This window comes from Coffea arabica, chromosome 11e (assembly GCF_036785885.1).
Source record: "Coffea arabica cultivar ET-39 chromosome 11e, Coffea Arabica ET-39 HiFi, whole genome shotgun sequence".
Lineage (NCBI taxonomy): Eukaryota > Viridiplantae > Streptophyta > Magnoliopsida > Gentianales > Rubiaceae > Coffea > Coffea arabica.
In genome coordinates, this window is record NC_092331.1 from 61,231,814 (window position 1) to 61,250,996 (window position 19,183).

At 38.1% G+C, this 19,183-nt stretch overlaps 2 protein-coding genes, 1 long non-coding RNA gene and 2 other non-coding genes across 5 annotated transcripts; 3 read left to right on the forward strand and 2 right to left on the reverse strand.

Moving 5' to 3' along the window:
* Positions 1-1,330: 1,330 nt before the first annotated feature.
* On the forward strand, positions 1,331-5,215 carry LOC113719044 (protein SIEVE ELEMENT OCCLUSION B). The gene is made up of 7 exons (XM_027244033.2): positions 1,331-1,939; positions 2,076-2,186; positions 2,442-2,890; positions 3,187-3,296; positions 3,424-3,566; positions 3,662-4,153; positions 4,311-5,215. Exons 1-7 carry the CDS (start codon positions 1,400-1,402, stop codon positions 4,929-4,931), a joined length of 2,466 nt encoding a protein of 821 aa, XP_027099834.1. The 5' UTR covers positions 1,331-1,399; the 3' UTR covers positions 4,932-5,215.
* Positions 5,216-5,975: 760 nt separating this feature from the next.
* On the reverse strand, positions 5,976-6,118 carry LOC113719772 (small nucleolar RNA snoR137). The gene has a single exon (XR_003455025.1). It is a non-coding gene; the product is annotated as a small nucleolar RNA snoR137 (small nucleolar RNA).
* A 1,528-nt stretch (positions 6,119-7,646) lies between these two features.
* LOC113718011 (uncharacterized) lies at positions 7,647-11,836 on the forward strand. Its single transcript, XR_003454582.2, has 2 exons — positions 7,647-8,318; positions 11,565-11,836. It is a non-coding gene; the product is annotated as an uncharacterized lncRNA (long non-coding RNA).
* Positions 7,723-7,794, forward strand: TRNAT-UGU (transfer RNA threonine (anticodon UGU)). The gene has a single exon. It is a non-coding gene; the product is annotated as a tRNA-Thr (tRNA).
* Positions 11,837-14,970: 3,134 nt separating the features above from the next.
* LOC113717896 (protein JINGUBANG-like) lies at positions 14,971-16,664 on the reverse strand. Its single transcript, XM_027242739.2, has one exon. The coding sequence runs from the start codon at positions 16,439-16,441 to the stop codon at positions 15,077-15,079; it is 1,365 nt and encodes a 454-aa protein (XP_027098540.1). The 5' UTR covers positions 16,442-16,664; the 3' UTR covers positions 14,971-15,076.
* Between the last annotated feature and the right edge of the window lie 2,519 nt (positions 16,665-19,183).

Genomic DNA, 19,183 nt, shown 5'->3' on the forward strand with positions numbered 1-19,183 from the left:
CCGAGTAAATATTTACCTTCTCTTTCACCTTTCTCTCGACAAAACTTTTCTCAATTGATTACTTCCAACTGCGTTATGGTATGAAATTCCATAAGTAGGCGGCAATCAAATGCAAGGATGAAAGCTCAACATTATAAAAATGAAAAGCAAAAAAAAAAAAAAAAAAAAAAAAACAAGAAATAGGCTAAAGGACAGAACAGAGCTTGGAAAAGGTTGGACTTGATTCTGTCTGCTAGCATTCTCAAGACATTCCATTATTCATAGCTTTTTCTTATTCCTTCTCAAACTTTGCTTTATTCAGTTACTTATGCTTGTGATTGGCTACTTGGAATTCCTTAAGGGCAAGGCCTCGTCTGTTGGGTCCCCAAAATCAAGATTCCAATATTTTCAGAGAGATTTAGAGTCCCCTTTGACACTTTTCTTTACGCGATAGATTTATAACTTAACCTGCATTTGGCTAGCATGATAGAATCTACATTTACCAACTAATTACGTTAATTACATAACTTATTCCAGCAAAAGGGTCCTCTTTATTGATGACGCTGCAGTGCATAATGCGATAGGTGTTTTTGTCCTCCATTCTCGCAATGCAAATTTTTACGCAAATATAAGATCCTGTATCAAAGTGAGCAAGCTTTACGGTGAAAGAAAGAATTAGAGAAACTTAAAAGTCACACCGTCTATGGTGGGTTTGCAGTGCGTGGAAATGTGCTTTCCTGGACTTCTTTCCTTTTAGGCTTCTTGTACTATAATAGACCCAAGTATCAAGCAAAGAAAAAGAGAAGTATCCCTCCATTGCTAAAGTAGCCAAGTCATCTGCTGCAACTAATTCACCTCTGCTCACGCCAAGAATGGTACATGACGACCATGGATGGCTCCACCATCCTTGGAACAGGAGCAACAGAAGAAATTTTTGGTTAACATGTTGTCATTAATCAGGTAGGAATTGATAATTGAGTTGCCTAACTTATTCAGACCATTTACATGATTCAACCAGATTCAGACCATATGTAGAGAGATTTAACGAGATATGCAAACCTAATAAAAGCATTACAATTTAGCTGCTTGTGCAAGCCTGATCAGCTCAGGTACAGATCACTTTTGAAATATCGTACATAACTCAGTCCGAGAACTCTCGACATTTGACAGTACCGACAGGCGTCGTGAAAATACACTGAAGGCGAAATCCTTAGATTATTACTTCATCAGGCGATGGGAATTTCCGACCTCTCACAAACTTCATTGGTTAAAACCATAGTCGAAGCAAGGAACATGATTCATTCTGCCTTTATTCCATGACAAGAAGCTATATAAGGCCCCTTGAGAAAGCAGAACAAACCAAGCTAAGCCATTCTTCCGCCACCACATCTCTCATCAAAGACCTCAACCTATTCCCGCAATGGCTAGTGAAATGGTGCCAACTACAAGGGGCCAGCAATTGCAGCCCATACAGCCAATTCAGCAATTGCAGCCTGTGTCTCGCCCAATGATTGAAAATGTACCCACCACTAGGGGCCACCCAATGACTCAAGCAACCCACGAAATAGCTCCCAGTACCAGGGGTCAGCCATCGACTACAGCTCGCCCTTACCTCGGTGAATCACGCCCCCACTTTGGTGAAGGGCAGGCTCACCTTGGAGAAGGGCAGGCTCACCTTGGCGAAGCGCAGGCTCACCTTGGTGAAGTGCCTGCTGCTGTTAGGGGTCATCCCCCCACAAATGTGCCTGGTATTTTGAAGACTCAACCAAAAACTGCAATTGCACCTGCCGGCAGGAGCGGCCATTTGACGAGGGAACGTCATCTGTTCTCAAGTTCAGATGATAATGCCATGATGAAGCAAATTCTAGCCGCACATGCTCCAGATGGCCGTGAATTTGATGTAAAAGCTCTCGTCTTCATCGTTGAGGATATCATGCGCCGTGCTACATTTCTTGGCGAAGTATGTTATTGTCTCTTATTTATCGCCCTCGTTTCAGGATATGTACATAATGGAGTATATGTCCTCGTCCATGAATTTATTATTTAGTCGTATCACATATTCTAACATAAAATTGTATCTCTTTTGATCATTTTAGGGAGCACAAAGTCAAGCTCCTGCTGATACGTGGGAGGATAGGGCTATTCACAGCGGTTACACTGACATGCTAGAACTTTTAGCATATCCTATCAACAAAACAAATTCTGAGGTATGCATTCCGTATATATGCCTATCAAAGCTCCAGTGGACATAGGGCATTCATGAAGCACTGTCACTATATACAATTTCAGTGAATTCAACCATGTTTGAAATAATTTAAAAAAAAAAAAAAAAAAAGATGTTGCACCTAAGACGCACACACGCACAAAAAGAGGACATTGCAGAGACAGATCTCTACCCGAAGGAATATATTATGCTATACTGACATTGTTACTAAAAATGTTGTAAACGCGATATATGGCAGCTAATCTGCAAGTGCAGTTCGGGAGGAGATGCACATTCAATAACTATGGCACTCTTCCAGACACTGTCAAGCTATACTTGGGAGGCCAAGGTGGCAATAGCCTTTGCGGCTTTTGCTGTGAGTTATGGTGAGTTCTGGCTGGTTGCTCAGCTTTACACCACAAATCCACTAGCCAAGTCAGTTGCAGTTCTTAAGGAACTTCCAGAAATAATGGCGCATACTGAAGCCTTGAAGCAAAAGTTTGAGGCAGTTAATAACCTCATTAACGCAATGCTGAATGTGACTCATTGCATTGTTAAGTTCAAGGAGCTCCCTACACAGTACATTAACCCTGAATCACCTGAAATGATGTCTGCTGCTGCCCATATCCCCACAGCAGTTTACTGGACCGTTCGTAGCATTGTTGCTTGTTCGTTTATACTGCTGAACCTTATAGCCCTTGGACACGAGTATGTTTCCAATTTTCACTTCTTGTCAAGCCATATTCTTGGTTTCTCTGACTACTTGGTTTAATGATAGAAAATGTCCTACACTCCTAGTAGCTAAACATGCTAGCATGTGCAACAAGAAGATACCATCTGCACTATTTCTTACAATGTTTTTAGCAGTACTCAACCAGAAGGTTACGCTTGCCTAGCTATTTGCAATTTTAATCACTGTAATGAGGGTATGACTAAGCACTTAGACCGACAGTTGCAAACTTATTATTGTGATTGCTGAATTATAATTTTTGTCTTTTTAACAGATATGTCGCCTCAGCTGCAGAGGCGTGGGAATTGAATAGCTTGGCTCATAAGCTTGCCAGCATAAAAGAGCACCTGGAAAGGCAAATGGATATTATAAACCGGAGAATAGGTAATTACCTGCATATTGAACTTGTTCAGAACAGTTATGTAATATACATACTACTTCAGAAAATAGGTAAATCAGAATTACGCATCCTACTTCACCATTTAATGACACAAGTCTTCCCATGTTGCAGAGGAGAGGAGAGAAAATGACGCATTTCTAGCACTTGTTCGACTCTTTGAGACAACCCACATTGACAACATGAAGATTCTTAAGGCTTTGATATATGCCAAGGAGGACCAGCTGCCCCTCTTTGATGGAACTCACAAGAGAAGAGTTTGTTCTCAGATCTTCACCACAACCTAGCTTGCCTCCTTTTGCATGTCGACTATCATGTACGTGACGTCTTTTTGTCTTTTGAATGATGGCAGGCTAGCCTTGATGTATTGAGGAGGAAACATGTATTGCTACTCATTTCAGACCTTGACATGTCCCATGAAGAGCTCTCAGTCCTCCATCAGATGTACTCTGAATCAAGGCAACAGCCAACTAGGCCAGAGAGTCAGTACGAGGTTGTTTGGCTTCCAGTTATTGACAGATTATTACCGTGGCATGATGCAACTGATAAGCAGTTTCAGCTTGTCCAAAACTCAATGCCATGGTACTCAGTGGCTCACCCAATGATGCTTGACCCTGCTGTCATCAGATTCATCAAGGAGATCTGGGGCTTTAACAAGAAACCTCAGCTTGTTGTCCTGGATCCACAGGGAAAAGACTCAAATCGCAATGCTTTGCACATGATGTGGATTTGGGGTAGTTTAGCTTTCCCTTTCACTAAAGCAAAAGAAGAAGCACTGTGGAGGGAAGAAACCTGGAGGATTGAATTGTTGGCTGACTCCATTGATCCAAACCTTTTCCTTTGGGTATCGACATCTTTTCTCATCTCAGGAATCAATTACTTGCTAATTTGGGTCAAGAAATAGTAAAAAAGCCAAACTTGAAATTATGCGGAGTGGTTTCATATTGCATCTTGATACCAAGTATATAAACTAGTACTGAACATGTTTCATGTTAACACAGGTAAATGAAAACAGATACATATGCTTGTATGGTGGAGAGGACATCGAATGGATCAGGAAATTCACAAATACTGTGCGGGGTGCTGCAAATGCTGCAGGTATCCGACTGGAGATGCTCTATGTAGGGAAAAGCAACCCCAAGGAAAGGGTGAGGAGAAACAATTCCATCATCCAGTCTGAGAACCTGAGCCACATTCTGCCTGACCTGACTCTGATCTGGTTTTTCTGGGTGAGGCTGGAGAGCATGTGGCACTCCAAGAATCAACATGGGATGACAGTGGAGAATGATCCGATAATGCAAGAGATTGTGACCATGCTTAGCTTTGACGGAAGTGACCAGGGATGGGCTGTCTTCAGCAGAGGTTCGCATGAGATGGCTAAAGGAAAAGCCGAAACAATTTATGAATGCATGAGCCAGTTTGATCGGTGGAAGGACAAAGTTGTTTACCCCGATGGCTTTGTGATTGCGATGAATGACCATCTTCGTGAGCTCCACACCCCCCATCATTGCAACCGCCTGATATTGCCCGGAACTACTGGGCAAATTCCTGAGAGGGTGGTTTGTGCTGAATGCGGCCGTCCCATGGAGAGGTTCATCATGTACCGTTGCTGCATCGATTAAATTCAGCATTTGAGCTGAACCCAGGTCACGTTAGCTTTGGAGAACCAACATTGAATAATAATAACAATAATAAGCAAGCAGCTCTGCTTCTCCAAAGTCCAAACTAAACTACTACTACCATATATTCAAAGAGTTTGCTATTATGCCGTGGTACTCCTAAGAATAAAGCTGCTGTACTTTTTGCTTCCATGGCTTTTCTGCCTCCTACGATGACACTAATAGTGCTGTGTGCTGTAAAAATATGAAATATTCCCAGTCGTGAATAAACGAAACTTTTCGCTTAACCTTCTCATTGTCTCATCTTCCTTTCATTATTTTTTTTGGGTTTGTTTTTCTGCCTCCGCATCTTCAGAATGCAGAACTAGTACTAGTACGTGATGATTGATTACCAATATATGCAACTTTTTTACTCTTTATGATTACTTGATGTTTCCCTCTGCATTCTACTACCAAGTTCAATCAATGACGTCTAAGGGATGCGAAGTTGGGCTTTTCTGGGCATGATCCATGCAAGTATGGTTGAGAAGAAGACAGTTAACTGTTTTCATTAGAACTCATTCGTTTTTGGAGTAATTCATTCTTCATCTTTAACTTCCTCTTCTTTTACCATATATAAAAAGAAGATTGTTCTTTGGTATTTTCCTGGATTCTTCTTACTCATGAATTCCACTCCTGGCCTGGGAGGACCAATAAAATACTTAATCCATACACCTTTTTACTCGAAACAACACTCTGATAATGGGGTTTCAACCTCGACAAATAAGAGGTCATTGCTCCAGATCTCCTTTCCTTCCTCTGCACTTTCTTTAAATCCCATCTCTCTCCTACTTGTACATATATACTATATTAGAAAAAAAAAAAAAAAAAAAGACTGTTAGAATCTAAATTCACCGATTTAAGTTTTGAAATGAAAATCTTACCAACATTGCTTGACCATGCAGAGAAAATCAATACTGATTATCACGGTTGTAGATACAGTAATAGGGAAAATCATTATTTCATACGGGTGTAAATCAACCATTGCAAATTGGGAAAAGAAAAAAACACTGTAGCAGGAGACAGGTAGCACGATGCAACAGAGATTTACACCGCGCTGTTTAATACTGACGAAATTGATTTATGCTTCGGGAAACTTGAACTCCCTCACTTGGAACTTTTCCAGAGAGAGTTCACCATTGAGAAGCAACTTTCGTTTATTTACCAAAAAAAATTCAAGGAAATAAACCATACCAAGCAAAAGCATATGCAAGTAGTAATTACTGATAATAAGACTAATATGTAACAATCCGACTTAATTGAACAACTACATCAACGTGAGAACTAGTGGCTTTCAAGGTATATAATGGTCGGATTGCATTTTTGAGTATTGATTTATGCTTCCGTTGACGCGTCCGTTGTGAGCCAACGAACGCAACGCCTCACTGAAGCAAAACCCCTAAAAGTGAACATGATCCCAATGATTTTGAGGGTGAGAGATGTATGTAGAAGTAATTATCCAGGGAATAAAAATCAAACATACAAACTTTACAGAAATTTTTGTTTAAAACAAAAAAAAAATAAAAAAGGAAGTTGTCGTTCTGCAGTTTCCGATTATGCCGGAGCAAGAATCAGGCGGCCATCATAAATCCCAGGGGCTGTCGGCTGTCGAGCGGCGGAAGGGTTCAGCTAGGCCCTAGTGCGCAGTGGAGGGTTTCAACTTTCAATTTATAAACGACGGGGCCTCCAATATATTTGCCACGGAGAGGATAATAAGATGCTTAAATTACACTTTCTTCCCCTGTATTTTGAGATCCTGCTTTTTGTTCTTAAAGTTGTAATATTATTTTTGTTTATTATTCTTTGCTTATCCTTTATTCATTTTTTATTTTTGAATACATATGAGAGAAAATCTCCTCACTAAGTAGTATAAATTAGAGCATGGTATCTAAAAAGCAAACCAACTAGTACATCTAATAGCACTAATGGCTTACACGATATGTTTCCCTTTAATATGAAAGCATGATGTATTGATATTTTTTTTCTCTATAAAATAATAAATGAGTATTTTCATTTAAGATTCTTATGGTGATTGTACGCATTCCTTATAAATGCAATATTATTGTAGCCTATTTATTCTTGTTTCATTTTCTAACACTTGGTAGAATTTTAGAGATCCAAACCTCAAGTTTAACATTTTAAAATTTCATACAATTTGTTGTACCAAAAATAATTGAGCATAGACTCTCAATTCATAAATTATAGATTTCTCTTTGAGATACGTATTGTATGTTTAGCATGTCACTCGCAATTTACCATACAAACCTTACAGTGAATGAAGATCTCAAATAAAGTTGATTTAAATCTTAATATCTTTGACATATAGTAGTACACCACTCATGATTTGCCACATAAATTCTTAGTTTCTAATCATCTTTACTCTTGTTCTACTTCATGTCTTATACCTGCTAAATATCATATAATATGATGATTACTATAGAAATATTGTACTAATAGATTAATCGTTATACAAGCACAATCTCCATTGTAATGTTACACTATATATTTGACATGACACTACATAAAATTGCCCCTCGCTCATAAGTAATAGGGTGCACATAAAAATCTCCATTGTAATGCTATACAAATATATTTGAAGTTCCAAATTTCTTATGAATCCTACCAAAGGAAGAGGTTAATAAGTTAAAACTAAAGGGAAACTGATGGGATATACTCAATGTCATGTTAAACTCAGAGAAATGTATGGTTCTATATTTGTCATAATTAAATTGTAGTTAGCCCTAAGGGCAAACATGCCCCTATAGCTCAGTGGTAGAGCGTCAGTCTTGTAAACTGAAGGTCCGTAGTTCGATCCTGCGTGGGGGCACTCATCAGTTTTGCCGCCTTCATTCTTTTATTTCAGTTCCCTTTCGGTAGCCCTCGAGTTTATCAGTTCACAAATCAACCTCTTTTGCCCCGCAGACCGCAATTTTTCATTATGGCCGGAGTCGTGAAGAAGCTGCTTCAGAAGCTACCAGATCAAAGAATCATCACATGTCTCAACCATCAAAAGCCGTTAACTCCTTTGTTTCCAACAACTATCCAGCAAACCTTACTCGACCCTCATTCTTTCGTACAAAATCCCAGTTCAAATTGTTCAGCCGTGGAGAAATTTGCCCACAAAAATGACTTTCACATTTATCCCAGTTTTTCATTTGGGTATTTTTTGTATCCAATCTTCTCATCTGGGCTAAAGTTAGATCAGTCTCAATCACTTGAAGCAAAAAATTTGGACTTGGATGAGTCAAGACTCATGTGGGCTGACAGTGTCAAGAAGAAGAGAAAGAGGAAGATGAACAAGCATAAGTTGAGGAAACTTCGCAAACGCCTTCGAGGCTATTCATGAACAAGGTCCACTCGATAAAGATTCAATCTTTTTGTTTCCCCATTTTTATGATACAATTTCTCTACGTTTTTTTTAAAAAAAATTGAGGACATTATAGTCTAGGTATTACTGAATTTTGATCTTGGAATATGGTGTATTTTCTCTTAATAATATCGGTGGATTATAATTCTTGAAAGTTCTCTGGCTTCATTAGTTTTAGCAAAAATGTATACGTTTTAGGTGGTAGCATTTAATACCGGTGTTAGGCTTGTGTTGATCTGCCCTAGTAAGCACAACTTAATGATTTATGCTTGTAGTAAGCTCTTAAAAGAGAATATAGAACTAATTTAAACAGATAAACGTGAAAAAATATGCTTGCTTTGCTATAGTTGAACTTGAATAAGTACCGAGAGCAGAATTAGGAACCTTTCTAGGTGAAGCTGTACTTAGATCAATTCCAGCAATGGTGGCAAATTATCATCTCCTACTGCTGTGCATTTTGTCTGGAATTATTTTTCCTTCCTTGCTTTTAGCTTTGTTGCTAGACTTCAGATAACAACACTAGTATCTCTTAACCATTAATTTTGGTCGTATTTGTTTCACAGCCTAGTTGGAGCATTTAAGCCCTTAAGCTACTAAATGGCCTCTTAGGTCTGTTATCCCGTGAGGTATTAAGGTGGAATATCAGATTCTATTATTGGTTACAGGCAAATAGTTGTTTAAAATAACTCAGAATTCCCTTATGAGTAGGAAATCGAATATGAGCTCATTAGTTTGAGGTTTGGTGTTTGGAAAATTGTTGAAATTCTTTATCTAGAAATCTTATGGTCATAAATGCTCAACTTCCTTTTTTGCAATAAGGTAAAACGATTGAATTTGAAAAACATCGGATACCAAATTTTATACCTAAGACCTGTTTATGACACGGTATCTACGAACTATTGTTGCTTTCTCATGGATAAACTGTAAATCAGATTGACAAGATTCAGGTTAAATATATGTGGTGTTTAGTAATTTCTCTTTGGAGTCTCATCAGCGTCGTAATACTTTGAGGCTTTGGAGTTAATGTATTCCAAAGAGATGTGAAGGTTCTTATCAACTATGTATCATTGACTGCTACTGTCACTACTAACTCCATGTCTTATCTGCTAGACCATGGTCAGATGTAGTTTAGCAAGTTTTAAAACCTTGTCTGCTCAGAACCAATACCCTGTAATCTTAATCTTGTAATGCCACGAGTGAAGAAAGTTAGTAGTTCAATCTAAATAAAATTGAATTTCTTGCTAAGATAAGAGGAAAAATGAAAAAGTTATGAGCATCGTTACAGCTCATGACTACTTACTGAAAAGAGGGTTACATGATTGATGAAATTTGACTTGTAAGTTTTGCACTCAGTGTTTGATTATCTTCTTTTGAACATTGGACTTCATTATTTAAATGTCTATGATTGAGTACAGAGAGAATTTTAATTCTAATTGCAGAAGTAAGATATATCAGATTAATAATAGGAAGAAGATTTAGAATTTTCAGATGTTTCATAATTTTTGTGAGAATAGATTGAAGTCAAAACAATCCAGAAGTTATAAGCGTATAACTCTTTTAGTCATTCTTTTCTTTTGGAAGTATGGGGATTTACTTGGTCGACTGGAATCAATGACAAATGAAGTTATAACATACCGTGCAGCACTCAAAAACTAATGGGTTTGCCTGCATATTAGTGGAATCCATCAGGTTTAACATGTTTCTCTTCTTGTCTCTGCATTTAGTTGTAGATTATAGTTTTGATCTAATTGTCTTAGGTGATTTCTGACACCATGTAGAGGATATGCTTTTTTTTGCATTTGCATCATCCACGGCGGTAATCATAAAGTGCCATTTCATGATGCTAGTTGACTACAATTACAAAGAAACAATGTTCAACACAATGAACTTGATAATAGGAAGCACACAAATGAAGAAGCATGTTATACATATCACATGGGGAAGACTTTCTTTTCACTTCTTTCTTTTTTTTTTAAAAAAAAAAAAAAATCTTCAAACAAATAGTGGCAAAAATGTATATGCAGAACCGAGAGCAAGACAGTTTGAAAGAAAAGATTAGAAGTTTCGTTGAGGGAAAGGAAATTTTTACAGGGATACTTACATGAATCCCATGTTTGATTTTTACTACAATTTTCTCTTGTACATTGCGGACATGCACTTTAAGTGTGGACTTACAAACAAGTTCATGTTTATCACACACGCTTCAAGTGAAAATATTTTGCTGGAAAAAATTGACAAGGGCGTGCAAGAAACTAAAAAGGGTGTGAACATCATTTCTCTTTAGAACGGGCCGTGGCTTTGCACTATCTAGTAGTGTTGGCCCAATAGAATCTCAATAACATTAGAAGGTGAATATGTGATGTCGTATCGAGCAAATTATGCAGAATCTTTACCCCAAAATAAATTAAATTGAAATGCTTTTTTTTTTTGGTTGGGGGGGGGGGGGGGGTCTACACTAGATTTGCACTTTAATTTTTTTACCTCTGTTTTTATTCTGGTAGACAATAATGTGTGGTTTTGATTCAGTCCCAGTTTTTGGCACAGTCTAGAGAATACTACAGTGAGCGAAAATAGCTGAACAAGAGAATAGGAAGGAGAAGAATAAGAACATTCAAATGTTTCATGATTTTGTCAAGGTTGTTTGAAGTCAAGACAATCAATAATTAATTGAACTTTGACCAGTATTTTCTGTCTGTTGAGTTGAAGAAATATTTAGATCACTTGATTTTTTTTTGTTCCCGCTAGGCAGCCTCTCTATTTCAAGAACTTGGGAAGGATACATTAAACTCGTATATGAAGGTACTTAGCCTGAGTTCCTTTTTAATGGCCTTAGTTAACAAAGACTCCAAGCGACAGATAATAGGTTCAGATTCTTGTTGAGCAAGATTATTCAACAGACAAGAACAAATATTCTGCCGTTATTGAGATGGGTAAGAATGAATGGTGTACCATTTGATTATGTCGCGTCTGATTGACTCGAACTTCCACCCCTCCCGGTTCAGGATGACACAGCACCCTTACTGGTTCTTGTTTTTTCTCATTTTAGTCCAGTTTCTAGATCAATTAGCTGAACAGTCATAGCAACTTAAAAGGATCCTGGGACCAAAATAAGATTACGAGTATAAAATAAAAAGCATTCTCTTCTTTCTTTCATATTTCTCTCTCTCTCTCTCTGGTGAATGCTTTTTCTTCATAAATATCTTCTGGTCTAACCGTGCTTCCTTATCCAGGTTGCTTTCAGAATTGGGATGAGGAGCCTCAGACGAGTAGTGAAGTGCTTCTCCCCTCCCCTTCCCCCTCCCCCACAAGAATATATACTCTTAGCAATTAGAAACTTTTAAAAGGCTTGTGCACTTTGTGGCTGTTATGATTGTCCTCTTGTTCCCAGGCAAGAAAACAATTCTAGGCAGCAAGTTGTGCAAGAGCAAGTTGGCAACTTGGAAGCGTGCAGCTGCAAAACAAAGCAATTTTTTTAATCGTAAGGGGCTGAAACTTTTCTTTTTTTTTTTTTTTTTTTTTTTTGAATCTTGATTTGGCATGCATGGTCAATAATTACTTGTTACAACGACTTCCAAGTTTCGACCACCAATACATCCATTGGATGTACTATATTTTTATATATTACTATAATGTTACCATCATATCTTTTGGGCACTGCCCTGCCCATCACTCAAATTCAGTATTGCCACGTAAATTAGCGTATGAAATTATTGCAAAGCTCAGGGTCTGGTAATCATGCAGAATTTTCTACATCAACTTGCGACAGGGCATCAACTATTTTTCTTGATGATCCATTTTAAAACAAGAGTGAGGTGGATGTTTGAATTTTTCGACGCATCTTGCGAGTGTCCAACAACTCCCTCTGAAAATATTCAGAAATTCTTCTGCATCACCGTTCACGCTCCAAGCCACCTCGAGTAATTCACCATAACTATAATGGCTGCTTCGATTTCCCACATTTTGCAACTTGCCAAGTTGCATTATCCAAAACGGATGACTTTTCCACTCTCCCCCACCCACACAACAGAACGCCTTCTCCTTCTTTTATTCAAAAGAAAAAAATGGTTGTTTACTTTTCTTTTGCCGTCAGAAGAAGAGTACAAAGAGGCTAGAGCTTTATCTGAAGTGCTTGTTGTATAGCAAATCTGAAATCTTGACGTAGCATACCATACCTTCTTCCGTTGCAATGTGTAAGCAAGTTAACACAGACAAAGGGCCTGTTTGGAAGTGAGTTTTTTGGTCAAGTTTTTCAGCTATAAGTATTTTAACAACTTTAGCTATAGGAATCCAAAAAAATTTATCAAATTTTTTAACTTACACACTTCAAAATATATAATACACAAAAAACTTCTATCTTTCTTCTTCTTTCTCCCCCACCTCATCCACCGTACCTTCATCGCTGGCCACCACCTCCGCCGCCGTTTTCGGCGCCGGCCACCTATTCCGGCGCCGGCGTTCCCAAATTTTTTTTTTCCTTCCTTTCTCCCTCCCTCTCTCCTTCCCTCTCCTCTCCCCCTCCCCTCCCTAGCCAAACTCCCCCAACCTATGCGGCAGCAGCAGTTACTTTCCTCCTGCTCTGGTTTTTCTTTCTCCCTCCAATCATGCCAACGCTACGGCTGACGGGGGAACAGGGGAACAGGGAAGGGGAGTGGCGGGGCAGAGGGGGTGGCGTGCAGAGGGGAGGGGGAAGGGGCAGAGGAGGTGGCGGGGGGAGGGGGTTGCAGGGCAGCGGGGGAAGGGGAAGGGGGTGGCGGGGGAAATGCAGAGGAGAGGAGAAGGGGAAAGGGAGGGGTGGCGGGAGGGGGAAGGAAGAAGAAGAAGAAGAAGAAAGAGAGGAAAGAAAAGAAAAAGGAAAAAAAGAAAGGGAAAGAGAAAGAAAGAAAGAAAAAAAAAAATTCACCTTACAAAAACTTTTACAAAATTTTTTATCTTACAAAAAATTCTACAAAAAAGTTTTTCACCTTACAAAAACTTCTACAAAATTTTTTCAAAAACTCCTACAGTGCACTACAATAAAGTTTTAGATAAATTCCTAAAAAACTCAGGTTCCAAACAGGTCCAAAATTCAAATAATCATTTGATTGGCAAACAATACCCGAGTGACATTAGCCAAATAAAAAAAAAAGAAGCAGGCGAAGTTAGTTGTAAAGCAAATAAATGTTATCAAAATGCAATAAAGCAATCAGCTTTTCATTTCTTTACATACCAAATGGATGGATGTGGATCAAATCAAGTGTGTACTTCTCAATTGCCTCACATTCATTTTGTCCACCTCTTTTCTGGGCACCGCAAGATGTGATCATATGAGGCTCAAAAAGTTCAAAGCTCTCGTCGTTTCTCATCCAAGCATTTGGATTTTCTTTTTCACAAAAAAAAAAAAAAAAAAAGCATTTGGATTTTGGACCTGCAGTTTTCTTTGGTGATCTGTACGGCACTTTGCAAATCGCTGTACACCACAAACACACCCGAGAGATTTTTTTTGTTTTTTTGGGCAGGTTCATTGCTGCTTAAATGGGAAGGCGGCGTGGGAATAGGAGAAGGGGGGACTATACTCTCAACTCTCTACCCTGATCTCAATCAGTTGTTTCAAATCGGCTGGACTGGACACCTTTAGGCTTTAGATACACTACCAACAACATTCGTGCAGGTTTTTGGGAAAATTTTCTTCTCCGAATCCTTAATCGTCGCAAGTTACTAAAGTAGTTCGAAATTTTTTTTTTTACTTTAGTTCACCAACTTTGGTAAACAATGCTTAATTCATGCTAAAAAAAGAAAAAGAAAAAGAAAAAAAGAGGATGAAACAAACCTGCATTTTCCATGTTTTATGGCAGGCTGAACCGATTACTTATGAAAAAACCCAGATCAAAGCGCTATAAAATTTGCTATTATTAGGTGTCGCTGTCTCTCCCTTTCTGTGTATTCTCAAATCTCTCACTTTTTCAACCAAACCGCCATAATTAACAATTGTTGTCTGAGCAATGCAATAATAGTTACTATATAATTAACATTATCCTAAACCAAAGCGTTATGATGATGCACTGCTTTTCCAGCAATGCAATATTTTGTCAAAAATGTCATTGATCATCTTCTCGTACTTGTACAGCCGCCTTGCGATTCTTGACACAATGCTTGCTCAACGATAATGTGGATGTATCCTCCAAAAAAAAAAAAATATATAGCATATACATAGACATATATATATAAATCTTCTTATTACCGTTTTAAAGTTGGCATAAGCGATGAACAGACCGAGTTAATCACGTATTTTCACGTGATGACCGTAGATTTGGTTCTTGATTTTGGCATAATCATTAGCTAACTACTTAATCTAATACCGTTGATTAGTTGGAGCTGCACTTTGATCGGCCATGCATCCATCCATCCCAGGTTTTACTACAATTTGTCATCTTTCTCATTTAAGTACTCGGAACTAGTTTTTATCGCTTCAAGCTGTCTCATGCAACCGAACCGCAGGAGGCCAGCCAAGTTGCTCCACTTTCCAATTCAACATACATTATTGTTGTTTGAAAGTTTTATCATTATTATATATGAATGTGTGTGTGTGTGTGTGGTTTGAAAGTTTTTATCAACATTGTTGTTGTTTGTGAATTTCCATGACCGATACAATAGGGTGGGTCTGAGAAGTATTGAGATCAACCAAAAAATTAATATAAATGTTATTTTTTAAAAAAAAAAAAAACAAATTTTCCTAGCTAACTACTATATCGTGAATTTCAGTGTTTCAATCTTCATCCACATTGGAAGGAGGACATGGGATGGGAGTCTTAACACTACTTGAGGAAATCATAACCTTCCAAACCTTAATCTCACCATCAAAACTTCCACTAAACACCTTAACGGCACCACCAGAATCCTCCTCCGCCACCCCCACCAACGACCTCACCGGCTTAGCATGTCCGTCCAAGACCGTCAAGCAACAGTACCGTCCATCATGGCCCCGATGCCAAATCCTCACCGTCCTATCAGCCGACCCGCTCAACAACAAATCGCACACGTTAATCAAACACAATATAGCCTTCGAATGGCCCCTCAATGCTCCCGTCACCACCATATGATTAGCACTCTCCTCCCTCTCCCACACCAATATCGACCGGTCACAGGCTCCGGAAAACAAAACCGAGCCATCAAAGTTCAATGCCAATGCATTAACAGCTGACTTATGCTTCTCAAGAGTAGCCATTAAAACATGTTTCTTCTCACCAAATGCTCTTCCCCAGACTCTAATCCGCTTATCAGCCGAGCCCGTGTAAATGAGACCGCCTGGTGATGCTGCTACCGCGTTAATCGCATCATCATGGGCTTTGATTGATTCTGTGCATCGAAAATCCTTAGCCCGCCAAATCTTTAGATATTTATCCCACGAGACCGAGTGTAACAAATTTTCTGCCGCGGCTAGACTTGATACTGCATCATAATGTTCGACCCATAGTTTCTTCCTGTGACGTCGAACTTTGACGTAGTTTTTGGGTAATATGAAGTTTCTCAACCGATCCTCGACCGTGGGAAGCGTGGCGATGAGCTTATGTTGTCCAACCGAGGATGACGTTAATTTCCAAACTCGGATTCTGCAATCTTGGTGAGCCGTGAAAATCTTTCCGTCACAAAAGGCTAAGGATTTGATGGAGCCGGATGAGGAGGAATCATTATTGACGTGGAAGGAATCGAAAAGCGTGAAGTTAGTGGTGTTGAAAACGTTGACTTGGCTGCCTGAGACGGCGTAGAGGAGATTATTGTTTAGTGCGAGGAAGTTGACGTGGGCGGGTTGTTGGGGTTTAAGGGAGGTGATGCAAAGGGTTGTGATGGAGAGGTTTAAGGCTTCGGGGGAGAGTTTTTGGAGAGAGGGGACGGATGGGAGAGTTAAGATGGAGAGGTTGCTTTCGAGGCTGGTATGACTACGAGTAGTATAGGTGGAATCTTGAGAAGTTAAGGATGATGCACTACTACTTGCTTGAGCGTCGACTGAGCAGCTGCTTGAATCAGAAATGACAAGTTGGTTTGGCGTTGGTGGAGGGACGATGGCGTCTTTGGCGGTGGAGATGCAGGTTGAGGAGGAGCATGTTGACCTTAGCCATGATCTCACCTTCATTGTAGAGAGAGGCCTAGAGATGTTACAGGAAAAGGTTTGTTTTTAAAAAAAAATTTTCTTTTGGTTTTTGTTCAAATAGAGACTTCAAGTGTGCGGGAGGAACAAGGAGGAAGGTGGTGGTGGATTTTTTTTTATTTTTTATTTTTTGTGTTTTGGAGTGGGGGTGGATGGGGAGGGGAGAAAGGGAAGAGGAGGGTGTTTTCTTTGGATCCTCAATGGAATAGTTGGAGTATGCAGATGTCTATATATGCATATTTTGAGTTTAGGTAGCCAATGCAAGTATTATAATTTTATGATGGTCAAATAGACAAAGAAAAAGGAAAAAAAAAATAGGGCGGCACCAATCAATCAATTTGATTAGAGAGGAAAAGAAAACGGAGTGAGGTGATTCGTGATTGTGAAACGTTAACATTTCAATACTTTTTGTGTATAACAAAGAAAATGAGAATCTATTTCTATGTAAATTTGAGAAGAGTTTTTAGTATGAAGGTTTCATAGACCTCCAAATTCACCATATATTCTTTTTTGTAAATTTCTAATTTATTTAAATTCACAAAATCTATTTATTCCATTCAAATGCATTTGATTTCAAAATTTTTTAAAAACATTTCATTTCAAATTTTTAATTACTTCAAAAGCTTCCACAGTATAGCAAACCAAATTTTGCAGACCTCAACATTTTCAGCGGATTGGCATTGCATGTTTTGGTTTTACAATTTGAATAGGTTACAGGGCTAGATGGGAGAGAAAACTATTAGTCCATCAAGAACAAGAAACATAGGACCCGCGAGAAGGAAAGGGTTACCATAAGGAAGGTGGAGCTGCCGGACAAAGGGAGGATGGTGTGGGAGGCGATCGGAAGGAGTATCATAGGGTGGGGAAAGTGGTGAAAAGAGATGGTGATTATATATTTGTTTAGTATGCCTTTAACTTTGGGTAATTTTTAAGTTACTTTTGTACATTTTTTAGGATCCATTTTGAATTTTTAATATAAGATATTCTGATAGAAATTTATACAAATACGAAAGTCTTTTATTCATTTTAAAATTTTCTTTTCATATAAATTATTTTTATAAAATAATAATATTATTAGTTTACTTTCAATATGTGAATCTGTGCATAGCACGGACCAAAATGTTAGTAGAGAAGAATTTTGTAACTCGATTTTGATTTTATTGCTTTTCTAATTTTTTCTTGAGGATGAATGGTGACGGAGGAATATGAGTTGCAAGGCTTCTGGTAAATATCGCCCCCTGACAATAAACAAAGCCCAGTGGCGGCAACCAAGAAAGAATCAAGATTCATAAAATTGTGCTCATCCATCAATGATTTGGTATCAAAAGGCATCTCTTTCCTTTCGTAATTAATGTCAATTTGGTCTATAATATATTTACCAAAAAAAATTTTGGTCTATAGTACTATGCTATTTGCCTATATAAAAAAAAAAGTGTTTGGATTGTCGTCTTGGAAAACTGCGTCTTGCTCTAATTCTCTATTCATTTGATTGGGAAATTGGACAGAGTGCTGTTTCTTTCTTTTGATTCCTTGTCGTTTGGTTTATCTGGATTTAGTAAAGCCTTCAAAGTTTTTTCTTTTCTTTGCTTGTTTTTCTTGGAGCAAATTTTGACCGAGTGTCAGATGCGGCATGGATGGATGGCGTATTGCTTCCGGTTATTTATTTGACTCAAAAAAATGAAATACTTGCTAAGGTACCAAAGAAAATAAAAGCCAAACAAACCTAAAATAAAAAAGTTTTAAGATCACGATAAACTACAATGATGAATCAATACAAGCATATTAAATTTCAGCAATATAAGAACTAACATATAAACGGTGGGAGGCTGAATATTACAATAATTCATCAACGGTGGAACAGATACTGACACACAGTCACGTTCAATACACTCAACGAAATTTGAAATTAAACCATGCAATTTTGAAGAAAAATTCTATACTAAGTGACGAAAATAAACTAAGTTACTGGTTTGTTTGGATTGTAAATTATTTGAAATATTTTTACTGTAGCACTTTTTGTGATGTGATGTATGTGAGATAAAAAGATAATTGGGAAGATAAAAAAGTGTATTGGAAATTATAATGATGATGTAAGCAAATATATTTGTTGGACATTTTTTTTTATTAAGCATGGGTTTGGGGCTTGGGACGACCAAATCCAAATCCAAATCCTTCTTTGCTTTGCTTTAAATTGTCCACTTAAAGCATTTTAAATTAGTTCTTAGTGTGTGAAATGGAACTAACCTTGTCATTGGACTAATTAATTATGTGGCACTTTTCGTCTGTTTGAAAGTTTAACCTTGTTTTCAAGTGAAATGGGGCACATCAAAGCTGAGGAGGCCATCATCAATTCTTGGTCAAAATGCAAAGCAGAGTCCGTCCTTTTTTTTTAAATATATATATATATATATATATATATATATATATATATATATGATAAAAAAACACACAAATTAAAGCCAACGCCCTGGTGAATAAGTAAAAACAAAAAGTGGCATTTGCAAACATCAATCGTCCACGGCAAGAATAAGCATAATCTCACCATCACCAGATATTTAGCAGATCTTAACACAAATTGATTATGCAGGCATTGGTGTTCATATTTGTTGACAGGTGACTTCTAACTTACTTTAAAAAAAAAAGCAACTTGTTGTTTGTGTGTTCATTATTGACGATGATTGCATTTCACATAGTAATAAAATGCAAGAAATTAAGGAAAAACTGGAG

Bases quoted from the DNA above. Each gene is read 5' to 3' on its own strand.
- LOC113717896 (XM_027242739.2), bottom strand. From the start codon at position 16,441: ATGAAGGTGAGATCATGGCTAAGGTCAACATGCTCCTCCTCAACCTGC.
- LOC113719044 (XM_027244033.2), top strand. From the start codon at position 1,400: ATGGCTAGTGAAATGGTGCCAACTACAAGGGGCCAGCAATTGCAGCCC. The intron at 2,187-2,441 runs GTATGCATTCCG...GATATATGGCAG, and splicing joins TCAACAAAACAAATTCTGAG to CTAATCTGCAAGTGCAGTTC. The intron at 2,891-3,186 runs GTATGTTTCCAA...TCTTTTTAACAG, and splicing joins CTTATAGCCCTTGGACACGA to ATATGTCGCCTCAGCTGCAG.